General features: G+C 41.7%; 1 protein-coding gene across 3 annotated transcripts; it reads left to right on the top strand.

Annotated features, from left to right (window-relative positions):
• Positions 1 to 641: 641 nt before the first annotated feature.
• pigp (phosphatidylinositol glycan anchor biosynthesis, class P) lies at positions 642 to 10460 on the top strand. 3 transcript variants are annotated; one of them, XM_067993284.1, is made up of 5 exons: positions 642 to 736; positions 2468 to 2558; positions 4581 to 4653; positions 5438 to 5556; positions 10143 to 10460. In XM_067993284.1, exons 2-5 carry the CDS (start codon positions 2477 to 2479, stop codon positions 10313 to 10315), a joined length of 447 nt encoding a protein of 148 aa, XP_067849385.1. In that variant the 5' UTR covers positions 642 to 736; positions 2468 to 2476; the 3' UTR covers positions 10316 to 10460. The 3 variants fall into 3 exon arrangements, with proteins under 3 accessions (XP_067849385.1, XP_067849382.1, XP_067849383.1); XM_067993281.1 differs by having other exon boundaries at positions 707 to 873; XM_067993282.1 differs by having other exon boundaries at positions 707 to 873; positions 2412 to 2558.
• The last annotated feature ends 3343 nt before the right edge of the window (positions 10461 to 13803 follow it).

Genomic DNA, 13803 nt, shown 5'->3' with positions numbered 1-13803 from the left:
CCATGAGGTTACAGATTGTGCTGGAATACAATTCTGCTGCCGCTGATGGCCCACAGCGCCTCATGGATGCCCAGTTTTGAGCTGCTAGATCCATTCTGAATCTATCCCATTTAGCACGGTGGTCGTGCCACACAACACGTTGGATGGTGTCCTCATTTTTCAAGTAATTCGTTGCGATATGCCTGGACCCAGATGAATAGAAACCTGGCGACCTCATGGGATTCTCTCGTACAAACCATAGGGTCCATGGATTCCTGTTTGAAAGCCTGTTCTCTAGGATAATATTGTGTAAATTATATATGTACAATATCTCTATGCACCAATTTTCAGAGGGCTGTTTATATCACCGAACCATGCATAATCTCTGTGTTATTGCTATTATATAACTGACCAATGCACATTATGTTTATGTTGTTTCAATTTGTCATTGACCCATGCACAATATTACCACGACTCTTGTTTCTATCACATTGTTGATCTATGCACAATATAATCTCTATTATATCAATGGCCCATGCACAATATAATCTCTGTGCTGATTCTATTATATCACTGACCTATGCACAACATAATATTTGCGCTGTTTTTATTATTTAATTGATCCACATTCCACAGTATCTCTATTCAGCCCCGTGTATTCACAACAGCAGCTTTCTGTTGCACTGAGGTGTCTCTGTGCGAAGGACGAGGCTCGCGCATGCGTGCTGTGCCGGAAGCGCCGCCATGCTGACTCAGGGTGAGCGGTGAGGGTGGTGGTTGCTGTGTTGTTAGAGTGTGTTTTATGTAATATTAAAACTGGAGGCTTACTCCCATTCCAATTTTGGGCCAGCGCTCTGCTGCACTTATTCGGAGTGCTTATAGGCAGGAAAAAAGGTGAGGGAACGTCGGAGTCTGTCCCCTCCCCATCTTGGAATGATCCTCAGGCTGAGGGACATGGGGCACTGGTGGGGATGATGATGATTGGGATTGGGGATGGGAGGAGGGGAGTGATGGAGGAAGGGGAGGGATGGGATGGGAGGGAGTGAGTGAGTGAGTGAGTGAGTGGATGGATGGATGATGGGTGATGGGAGTGAGAGTTGCCAACCCTCCAGGATTGCCCTGGTGTCTCCAGGAATTAAAGACTAATCTCCAGGGCTGCAAGCAACCCAGGAGAAAAATCATAGGTGCATTTTTTAAAATTGTGAATTTTTAAAAAAGTTCTTTTGAACACTTTTTTGTTTACTAGTTATAAAAATTAGACATGGAGAAAAAGGCTGTTTGTCAGTCAAGAATTATCCAATCGGGTAATAATCAGTTCTCTCTCCAATTGGTGTGGAAAGGCGGGACAAGGTGAGTATGGATGTGTTGGGCGACCAGTGGCAGGAATGTGGGGTTGGGGTGGTTGGAGGCAGAAGGTTATGTGATAACTTCCTGGAATACACTAATCAGAGTTGGCAAGCCTAGGTCAGAATAAGGATGGGGATGAGAATGTGGGGTGGGATGGGATGGGTGTCAGAATAGGGGTGGGGATAAGAATGACGGTGGGGATAAGAATTGACGGTGGGGAATGACTGATGGTGTCAGTATTTTATTGGTTTATAGTTATCTGTAACCTAAATGGATTGCATCAATTGCAGTAGGGTTCTCATCTTTTGCCAATTTAAAAACTTGCACAGGGAGCAAAATAGGACTGTGGTAGGTGGAAGTTCTGATGTTTGCTTTGGTGCTGATGAAAATTCACCGAGACCTGGCTCAGGAATTCACGATACAATGAGCTTGTCAGCCCATTGCGCTCCTGCTGTGAGAGCCAGAACACTTGTCTGTCTGATTTTTTTTTAGTTCCCATTGATAGCCCAGCTGTTTTTGCTAGAGTTTTGTTTCAGTGAGCTATGTGGATGGCTGTTTGAAATTGTCAACTGGGCTGGAGTTTGGACAACCTTGTGGTATACTGACATATAATCATATTTGCTGCACCTATTGTCTTTGCCTCAAAATCCTAGAGAAGAAACGTAGAGCAATTTAAAAAAATCTCACTTGCACTATATATTTAAATAAAAGAAAAAGGGAATGGATACCAAAGTATCCTTTGACCTCTGGGACTATGGTTTGAATTGAACTCTGATTGATGGGTTGAATAAAACTGTCTGTATATGATCCTAAAATAAATGTAATCGCAAAGAGCGTTAAGGATGGCTAATGGAACAATCCATATTGGTGTTGAAGGGGATGATCCTGTAAGTTTTGGGTATGGTATGTTATTGGGTTACAGTAGAGGCTCATGGGATGGGAGTATCCAATAGCAATAATTTATTTGACTAGATACAGGAAAATAATGTACATTATATATGTTGTAATATATGTTGTACAACAAAACTAATATGTGAAGTATGCTATAATTTGCACTGTAGCTGTTCATCTGTGTGGTGTTACAGGATCTCTCCAAAGGATATTTCAGTACTCTCAGTAAAAGCTAATTCATCTTTCTCAGAAATGAACAATGGTGGTAAACTCCCCTTCACCATTACCTGAAAGGGCCATTTATGGATTTGTCCTGTTCCTCGCCTCAAAGTTTGCATTCAGTAAGTAACATTAAGTGCACTAAATTAAAATGAATTCAGCATTGTGGTGCAAATGTACAGTGATCTGTGAATAATAGAAAGTATTTAGCATATTTCAACTTAAACTCTACCTGTTGCTCTCCCTTCCCTTTATTTTGGTCAGTATTATAAAAGAATGGTACTGATCATGCAAGTCCTGAGAGTGGGTCTGATATATCTTTTTCAAGTCAATTGTAAATACATTTAGGGCTAAAAAAAATGAGAGGCTTATACAAAAGCTCTAACTGGAGAATATTTGGGGAATTATTTTGTTCTATCACAAGATATTTCATCTGACCTGAATTGGCTGCAAAATCCATGCAGAAATGGCGGGGAATATGAATAATACCAAAGGGATGAGGAGTGGAGGAGAGAATTGGTGTCTTTTATTTTTCCTTTTCTCGTCAATGTTCTCTGCTAGTTTTCTCTCCCTCTATCGAAAAGATTTGACTCCTTGCTGGGTACAAATCTACAGGAGTTAGTTGCCCTCTGGACCCCCCATCCCCCAAAAGTGTTCACAACCATGGCAGTGATTGTTGGCAGGCTATTTGACCATAGGGAGCTTCACAGTTGAGTCCAATCTTGATTGATCACTATGTCTGCACTATCCACCAGGGGGGATTAATGGTTGTCTCTTTTTGTTTTGGGCCCCTCCTCTCCCCCCCCCCCCCCCCCCCCCCAAAATCCAAAATATGGAGGGAGGCAAATTGTAGCACTGAGATCGGCTAACTTAGCAGTGCCAAGGAATTGAACCTATACACTTAACCTGTGTATCAACTACTCATTGGATGAAGTCAATGGAGGATTACCGGGATATCCGTAGAACTTCGGGCCATTCTGTTGGTTGCTTAATGGAAGGTAATGGTGCATTCACATTGCACAAGTTTAGCATTTGTGTGAAACTGGTGCTAACTTGGAATGCAAGTTGAGTGTGAAGACTAACCTTGAGGCATAGTTTTTTCTTTATTCATTCCGGGATGTGGTTGTCACTGGTAAAGCCGACATTTATTGCCCATCCCAATGCCCAGAGAGACGAAGATGATGGTGGGCCTTCCTTTCGGCTTGCTAGGCCACTTCAGAGGGCAGTTAAGAGTCAACAATGTTGGCGTGGGATTGGAGTCACATATAGGCCCTACCGGATAAGGATGACAGGTTTCCTTTCTTAAAGGATATTAGTGAACCAGTTTTTACGACAATCTGATAGCTTCGTGGTCATTTTTTTTACTGATACCAGCTTTTCATTTCCAGATTTTAAAAAAATGAATTCAAATTCTCAAACTGGCATGGTGGGATTTAAACTTGCATTCTCTGGATTATTAGTCCGGGCCTCTAGATTACTAATCCAGTAACATAACCACTACACCACCATATGTACCCTTTACTCTCTCCTAATGGAAATCTCTCATCCCACTTCATGGTGGTGTCAGGTCAGATTCAGGTTGCATTTACTCTATCACATGCTGGATTCAGGCTGCATTTACATTATAATTGCAGTGTCTGTGTGAATCGAAACCATTTTGTATCAACGCTACAGATGTGGCATAAATGCACCCTGAGAGAATAGAAAGAAAGCAGTAGATGTTTTGAGTTTAGAAATCTCACATCTCCATTGGGCAAGTGTTGCAAAAACATCTTGGATTTCTGCTCTCCTAACTGAGGGCGACTGGGTTCATTTCCTGACGTACTCCTACTTTTGACATCTTTGGGACCCGTGCAGCTTTGGTCTGAGCTGCATCTAGTTTGGCAAACTCGTATCACTGATACAAGTCTGGATCGTGTAATTTTAGCATTAAGTTAGCCAGCATGAAGAGTTCATGCTGGTGCTGTTGGTACCGATAGTTCTAATTAATAGTCATTTAAAATTATACTCAAACCATTTAACAATGCAGAATGAAATTTGCTTAAACCTGTATATAAGGAAGAGTTAGTGAAACAGGCTGATATCATGGTGCTTGTTCTAGTTTTGAAATGGCTTTACTTTATATTTATTCTTCCATTTAACAGTTCTGTATTTAGTATGGGCCTATGTTCCAGAACCTTGGCTGCACTCAGTGGGCCTTACTTACTGGCCTCAGAAGTAAGTATCAGTGAAAATTTTATTAATAATTGGGGCTCCATGCTAATGTAATAAGCATACATGACATTTATGCTATAGTTCTCTCCCATATTTGTGTGGTTATTCAGAGAGCAATTGAACCAAGCAAACCAAAAAGTTCCCAGGTTCCATTAATGTTAAAGAAATGTTTTCATAAGGGTTTGTTTCCTTTGAGAATTTCCAGCATAGTGCCCAGGAAAACTGCAGAAGTATATTACATTTGGTTAAAATGTTTCATCTTTATTTAGCATAGCATTGTGCTGCAATTTAATACAACATTAACAATAGAAAATTGTGGGTGTGGGTGGGGGCGATTCACACTTCACACACAGCAGTTTGTGAGACCTTGCTATTCACAAACAACACTTCAAAAGTAATTAATTGGCTAATGGAGAATGTTGGGACATTCTGAGGACATGAAAGGTGTTATATAAATGCAAGTTATTTCTTGTTTTGTACCAAGTTTTTCACTAACCTAAGTGAAACAAAGGAAAATGCTCCCGTAGTTTTGAAATGTCTCTGGTTTGGTCTCTGCCTTCTCTCATTACCTTGCTTCAGGTATGTTTCTCTGGAAATCTATAGACAAGTACAAATGTGGAACTGGGAATAAACCAGATATATATCAGGGTGAAATTAAATCTTTAAATGTTAAAGCACATCTTCCCAGCATTCACAATTTTCCTTTTTAAAAGATCACTTCTGTTGGGTTGTATCACCACAGTGTACCTTCAGTGATGATTTAACACACTACTAAAATTTTCCATAGGTACTGGGCTGTGGCTTTGCCTATCTATATCCTTGTCGTCATAGTGATTGCTTATATTTTACTCTGTGGAATTAACATGATGAGCACAGCTCCACTAGACTCCGTAGATACTGTTACAGGTGAGTTTGAATGTTAAATCTGATGAAAAGTAGACGCTCGAGACAGAGTGATATAGAAAACGGTCACGGAACTATGTGATCGCAAAATAACTTGCCTTGTTAGTTTATTTCTTTTGGGAATAATTCCACATGTTTTAAATCAATCAGTTCTGATCTTTTGCAACAAGTTTTGATGAAAATTTGTATTGAAGGTCTAGTTGATTTTCTGGCAGGAATCCAAGCAGTTCTAGGGATGGACGGTCCTCTTCCGTTTTATGCACCCAGTCCTTAGTTCCAGTACTCTGAGGTCACACAAAGAGTACAGGGATGTAAGGTAAAGAACACATGAACATAAGAAATTGGAGCAGGAGTAGGCCATATGGCCCCTCAAGCCTGCTCTGCCATTTAAAACATCATGGTTGATCTTCGACCTCAACTCCACTTCCCTGCCCGATCCCCATATTCCTTGATTCCCTCAGAGTTCAAAAATCTATCGATCTCAGTGTTGAATATACTCAACGAGTGAGCATCCACAGTCCTCTGGGGTAGAGAATTCCAAAGATTCACTACCCACTGAGTGAAGAAATTCCTCCTCATCTCGGTCCTAAATAACACACTTCTTATCCTGAGACTATGCCCCCTAGTTCTAGACTTTCCAGCCAGGGAAAACAGCCTCTCCGCATCTACCGTGTCAAGCCCTCTAAGAATTTTATACGTTTTAATGAGATCACCTCATTCTTCTAAACTCCAGAGAATATAGGCCCATTCCTCTCAATCTCTCCTCATAGGACAACCCTCTCATCCCAGGAATCAATCTAGCGAACCTTTGTTGCACCACCTCTAAGGCAAGTATATCCTTGCTTGGGTAAAGAGACCAAAACTGTACACAGTACTCCAGGCATGGTCTCACCAAAGCCCTGTACAATTGCAGCAAGCCTTCTTTACTCTTGTACTGCAACCCCCTTGCAATAAAGGCCAACATACCATTTGCCTTCCTAATTGCTTGCTGTACCTGCATGTTAACTTTCTGTGTTTTGTGTACAAGGATACTCAAATCTCTCTGGACACCAACATTTAATAGTTTTTTACCATTTAAAAAGTATTCTGTTTTTCTATTCTCCCTACCAAAGTGAATAACCTCACATTTGTCCACATTATACTCCATTTGCCACCTTCCTGCCGCTCACTTAACCTGTCTTTATCTGTTTGCAGACTCTTTGTGTCTTCCTCACAGCTTACTTTCCCATCGAGCTTTGCATCGTCAGCAAACTTGGATACGTTACAGTCGATCCCTTCATCTAAGTCATCAATATAGATTGTAAAGAGGCACTGATCCTTGTGGCATCCCACTAGTTACAGCCTGCCAACCTGAAAATGACCTATTTATTCCTACTCTTTTTTTTGTCCGTAAACCAATCCTCTATCCATGCTAGTATATTACCCCCAACCCCACGAGCCCTTATCTTGTGTAACAACCTTTTATGTGGCACCTTATCGAATGCCTTTTGAAAATCCAAATATACTACATCCACTGGTTCCCCGTTATCAACCCTGCTAGTTACATCCTCAAAAAAACTCCTGTAGATTTGTCAAACATGATTTCCCTTTCATAAAACCATGTTGACTCTGCCTAATCATATTATGATTTTCTAAGTGCCCTGTTACCACTTTCTTAATTATGGATTCCAGCATTTTCTGGACGACTGATGTCAGGCTAACTAGCCTGTAGTTCCCTGTTTTCTCTCTCCCTCTTTTCTTGAATAGCTCAAAGTACTCTGCCTCCACTGCAATCCTCAGCCCCATCCCCTCCTGTACTACTGTGACATTTCTATTTTTGTGCCAATTAGTGCAGAAGTAGGGGCAGTTTTCTGCTATGACCCTCGGGAGGAAATGTTTCTTTTAAATCTATAAGCCACATTAATGTAGAAGTTACATCCTGATGTTTTATGTCATATGATGAAAGGTGACTGCATAGAATCTTACAGCGCAGAAGGAGGCTCTTTGGCCCATCGTCCTTGTGCTGGCTCTTTGAAAGAGCAATCCAATTAGTCCCATAGCAAATTTTTCCTTTTCAATTGTATATCCAACTCTCTTTTGAAAGCTACTATTGAATCTGCTTCCACCACCCTTTCAGGCAGTGCATTCCAGATTATAACAACTTGCTGTGTAAAAATATGTCTCCTCATCTCCCCTCTGATTCTTTTGCCAATTACTTTTCACCTGTGTCCTCTGATTACTGACTCACCTGCCAGTGGAAATAGTTTGACCTTATTTACTCTATTGAAATCCTTAATAATTTTGAAACACCTCTATTAAATCTCCATTTAACCTTCTCTGCTCTAAGGAGAACAATCCCAGCTTTTCTTCTCTCTCTAGACTTGGAGTTGTGAAAGTTATATACGTTCATTTCAGTTTCTATGCATACATATGGGAGAGGGGTAGTTTGGGAAGTGTGAAATATTTAAAGGCACTGATTGAGGATTTTATATTGATGATGCTCTCTATATTACTATACATAGTAAGTTCAGTGTTTTTGCAGTCCTTATTAGGAACATAAGAACATAAGAACATAAGAAATTGGAGCAGGAGTAGGCCAATCGGCCCCTCGAGCCTGCTCCGCCATTCAATAAGATCATGGCTGATCTGATCCCAACCACAAATCTAAAGAACACAAGAAGTCGGAGCAGGACCCGGCCACATAGCCCCTGGGCCCTCTCCGCCACCCACAGGGCATTGACCGATCCGAACTCAGCTTCATGTCCAATTTCCTGCCCGCTCCCCATAACCCCTAATTCCCTTTACTTCTAGGAAACTGTCTATTTCTGTTTTAAATTTATCTAATGATGTAGCTTCCACAGCTTCCTGGGGCAGCAAATTCCACAGACCTACCACCCTCTGAGTGAAGAAGTTTCTCCTCATCTCAGTTTTGAAAGAGCAGCCCCTTATTCTAAGATTATGCCCCCTAGTTCTAGTTTCACCCATCTTTGGGAACATCCTTACTGCATCCACCCGATCAAGACCCTTCACAATCTTATATGTTTCAATAAGATCGCCTCTCATTCTTCTGAACTCCAATGAGTAGAGTCCCAATCTACTCAACCTCTCCTCATATGTCCGCCCCCTCATCCCCGGGATTAACCGAGTGAACCTTCTTTGTACTGCCTCGAGAGCAAGTATGTCTTTTCTTAAGTATGGAGACCAAAACTGTATGCAGTATTCCAGGTGCGGTCTCACCAATACCTTATATAACTGCAGCAATACCTCCTTGTTTTTATATTCTATCCCCCTAGCAATAAAAGCCAACATTCCGTTGGCTTTCTTGATCACCTGCTGCACCTGCATACCAACTTTTTGATTTTCTTGCACTAGGACCCCCAGATCCCTTTGTACTGCAGTACTTTCCAGTCTCTCGCCATTAAGAAAATAACTTGCTCTCTGATTTTTCCTGCCAAAGTGCATAACCTCACATTTTCCAATATTATATTGCATCTGCCAAATCTCCGCCCACTCACCCAGCCTGTCTATATCCCCTTGCAGGTTTTTTATGTCCTCCTCACTCTCTACTTTCCCTCCCATCTTTGTATCATCTGCAAATTTTGATATGTTGCACTCGGTCCCCTCCTCCAAATCGTTAATATAGATTGTAAAGAGTTGGGGACCCAGCACCGACCCCTGTGGAACACCACTGGTTACTGGTTGCCAGTCCGAAAATGAACCATTTATCCCAACTCTCTGCTTCCTGTTTGATAACCAATCCTCCACCCATGCCAGAATATTACCCCCAATCCCGTGATTTTTTATCTTAAGTAATAATCTTTTATGTGGCACCTTGTCGAATGCCTTCTGGAAGTCTAAATACACTACGTCCACTGGTTCCCCTTTATCCACCCTATACGTTATATCCTCGAAGAACTCAAGCAAATTTGTCAGACATGACTTCCCCTTCATAAAGCCATGCTGACTTTGTCCTATTAAATTATGCTTATCTAAATGTTCCGTTACTGTCTCCTTAATAATAGACTCCAAAATTTTACCCACCACAGATGTTAAGCTAACTGGCCTATAATTTCCAGCCTTCTGCCTACTACCCTTTTTAAATAACGGTGTTACATTAGCAGTTTTCCAATCTGCCGGGACCTCTCCTGAGTCCAGGGAATTTTGGAAAACTATCACCAAAGCATCCACAATCCCTACTGCCACTTCCCTCAAGACCCTAGGATGGAAGCCATCAGGTCCAGGGGATTTATCCGCCTTGAGTCCCATTATTTTACTGAGTACCATCTCCTGAGTGATTTTAATCGTATTTAGCTCCTCCCCCCCGAGAGTCCCCTGTTTGTCCAGTGTTGGGATATTCTTAGTGTCCTCTACTGTAAAGACTGAAACAAAATATTTGTTCAGCATTTTTGCCATCTCCATGTTTCCCACCATTAATTTCCCGGTCTCATCCTCTAAGGGACCTATGTTTGCCTTAGCCACCCTTTTTCTTTTTATATAACTATAGAAACTCTTGCTATCTGTTTTTTATATTTTTTGCTAATTTCTTTTCATAATCTAACTTCCCTTTCTTAATCAATCCTTTAGTTTCTTAATCAATTCTTTCTTTTCAGACAGCTATGCAAAAAGCCAACAGAGCAAACCATTTGTGGAAGGAGCAATCCCTGGCCTTCAAGATGTTTCCATCAGTGAAGTGAATCGAATGTTCTTTCTTTCCGCACCCCATGAGTCAGCTGGCGATCAGGCACTTGTATGGCGGTCACGTGCTGCTAGGAATATGGATTGATTCACTGAGAACTGCATGACACTTCTGATCTTTAATTAAGATGTAATTATAATGCTATTTGTATTTTATTCAAAGAATACTGTCAACAAAAACATTCTGTTTCTGCATTTGTTTATAGCACTGTGAATAAAATTTTAGAAAATAATGATTTTGCTTCCACCAAAGGCTCATTAAATAAGTGCACTTCACAGTGTGAGACTGATCCGTACAAACCATGGAGGCCCCAGGCGGAGTCCATAGTCAGTGTTGAATTAACTGGGGGTAAAGAGGCTACAATTGGCAACAGCATCATTGGGCTAAGGTAGGAGAAAAATTGACCAGGCTTTGTCTGTTTAATTACTATCCAATGATTCTTGATGTAAAGTGAACCCATCACCCTGTTTGACAAACCTAGACATGTAAAATTTCTGTTGGTCTGATATGAATATTTTACTTGCCTAGGTACAGTTTGACAGGGCGAAGGCTTAGGGATGCCAAGTGTATATGGTTACTCCTGGAATTTAACCAGCTAAATCTATGCAGTTTACCAGTAAAATCATAAAGGTTACAGCACGGAAGGAGGCTATTCAGCCCGTCGAGTCCTTGCTGGCTCTCTGCAAGAGCTATCCAGCTAGTCCCATTCCCCCGCTCTTTCCCTGTAGCCCTGCAAATTTTTTCCCTTCAAGTACTTATCCAATTCCCTTTTGAAAGTCATGATTGAATCTGCCTCCACCACCCCCTCAGGCAGTGCATTCCAGATCCTAACCACTCGCTGTGTTTTTTAAAAAAAAGTTTTCCCTCATGTCACCTTTGGTTCTTTTGCCAATCACCTTAAATCTATGTCTTCTGGTTCTTGACCCTTCCGCTAATGGGAAGAGCTTCTCTCTACTCTGTCTAGACCATGATTTTGAATACCTCTATCAAATCTCCTCTCAACTTTCTCTGCTCTAAGAACAACCTCAGCTTTTCCAGTCTATCCACGTAACTGAAGTCCTTCATCCGTGGAACCATTCTAGTAAATCTCTTCTGCACCCTCTTTAAGACCTTCACATCTTTCCTAAAGTGCGGTGCCCAGAACTGGACACAATACTCCAGTTGTGGCCGAACCAGTGTTTTATAAAAAGATTCATCATAACTGCTTATTCTATACTGGTAAATTTTCCACTGCTTGTCCAGCTAGAACTATCCTACCCACTAGAGCATTGCCTTGCAGGTTTATCTGGAGTTGAGTGGAAAGAATCCTGGCCTCCAGTAAACGGTCTATACCTCCAGGTTCTATTAGTGAGCTAGGCTGGTTGATCAGTGTTCAACCGAGTACTGTTGACTTGCCTGTTTTAGGTAATGGATTACCAAGTCTACTACAGAGGGTTGACTTCGTTCTGAACTTCCATCGTTAGGCATATCACTTTGGAGGCTGAAAGAGACCCTACTCATTACAACGTCCATTTATATAGCGCCTTTAATGTAGTAAAACATCCTAAGGCGCTTCACAGGAGCGTTATCAAAAGAAATTTGACACTGAGCCACATAAGGAGATATTAGGACAGGTGCTTGGTCAAAGAGGTAAATTTTAAGGAGCATATTAAAGGAGGAGAGAAAGGTAGAGAGGCAAAGAGGTTTAGGAAGGGCATTCCAGAGCTTAGGACCTAGGTAGCTGATGGCATGGCCGCCAGTGGTGGAGCGATTAAAATCGGGGATGTGCAAGAGGCCAGAATTGGAGGAATGCAGAGATCTCGGAGGTTTGTAGGGCTGGAGGAGGTTACAGAGATAGGGAGGAGCGAGGCCATGGAGGGATTTGAAAACAAGGATGAGAATTTTAAAATCGAGACGTTCCTAGACTGGGAGCCAGTGTAAATCAGCGAGCACCGGGGTGATGCATGAACGGGACTTGCAGTGAGTTAGGATACGGGCAGCAAAGTTTTGGATCAGCTCAAGTTTATGGAGGGTGGAAGATGGGAGGCCAGCCAGGAGAGCATTGGAATAGTCAGATCTAGAGAACAAAGGAATGGAAGATAACTGATAAGCATGGGTTTGAGCCATTGCTCGATGGATAGCGGGTACCAGGAGCTCCTCGCAAGCAACGTGGTGAGCAGCACAATTCACTGTAAAATGTGAGTGCATTGCCACCATCCTGCTGACTGCAGCGTAACCACACTACACCCTGCCGAGCAGTGGTTCCACCAGTTGGAGGTACAAAACTTCAGCAACATCTACTTGCCACTTTGCAACTGAATGGTTAGAGGCATCAAGACCTGGACATGGGAGTGCATGATCTTATATTTTGTCTCCAGGTAATATCTTGCAGCAGCTATCATTCCAAATCTGAATTTCCTCAGCATCTATACTGCAGACATCTGCATTCTGCATGGGGGAAGGATCTACACAGGGCAGCTTGCATTGTGCCAGCAACCTTGATTTTCTAGACATCCAAGTTCAGGGCTGAGTACCAGGCTTACTAATTTATTGCTTAATCCAGGTCATTGTGAGGACTTTGGCAAAGTGCCATGCTTGTCCTGAGGCTGACTTTCCCTTTCCAGGGTGCTCTTGATAGGTCGGGATAGGCTGGAATATTTATTCCTGTGGCCACTTTCCCTTCTTGCCATAAGTTTACCTCACTGCTGAATCCTGGACCTCGTACATTGGGCCACTTGCATTAGATGCCTAGGAGCTCAGAATCGTGAAGGAGAACTGTTTGAACAAATGTCATATATGCAAGCTTAATACATTGGGATTTGGTGTCATTGGAGAAAGATGAAAAAGATCAAAGCACCCTTAGCATTGCTCCAAAAGACTGGGCTCAAGTTGAACTTGGATCCATCAGAACCCAGGCAGTGATATAAGTCAACAGTTGGAGCAATGCCCTTCATATCTTCTAATCAGTAACTTTGATATCCCCTTTTGAACCATGTAAATGCCACACTTGGGGACACCCAACACCATATTCTGGCTAGCCCATTGTTTAAGACAATGGGTAAGTATACAATAGATTCCTAAGTAAGCCTGTCAACAACCTTGGAAAAGAGGAGCGGGGGTGGGGTGGGGGGGGGGCATCCCTGCTATAATGGATATTTAGTTCTATTTCAGCACGGAAGGGGGAAATAATTTTACAAGATTTCAGTTACAGCTTACAGAAGGGATCCTGAAAAAGAATAGGAAGCATAAATACACAGTGATTTCCCAGCCTTCACATGTAGTCTACCCTGATAAAGCAAATTATTTTTGTGCTAAAAATGCAAGATACTCAATAATTTGAATTACGGAATGTAAATAACAGCAAAGTGGGAATTTAGTGCTAAACAAACTGAAGTATCTCATGATTTGAATTGAGTGAGTTTGAATTAAGAGTAAACTAGATTCTTACTCCTGTTCTTTTTTTGGGAAGAGGCTTTGTGTCTTAGACGTTGTTTGCTGTTAATTTAAATGGGAATGTTGCTTTAATGACCAACAAATTCCTGTTACATGGTATATTTTACTGTGAATACACTTTTTCAAATTCTTATCTGTTCAAA

The sequence above is a fragment of the Heptranchias perlo genome, chromosome 11 (genome assembly GCF_035084215.1).
Source record: "Heptranchias perlo isolate sHepPer1 chromosome 11, sHepPer1.hap1, whole genome shotgun sequence".
Classification (NCBI taxonomy): domain Eukaryota; kingdom Metazoa; phylum Chordata; class Chondrichthyes; order Hexanchiformes; family Hexanchidae; genus Heptranchias; species Heptranchias perlo.
This window is presented reverse-complemented; position numbering and strand designations above follow the sequence as displayed.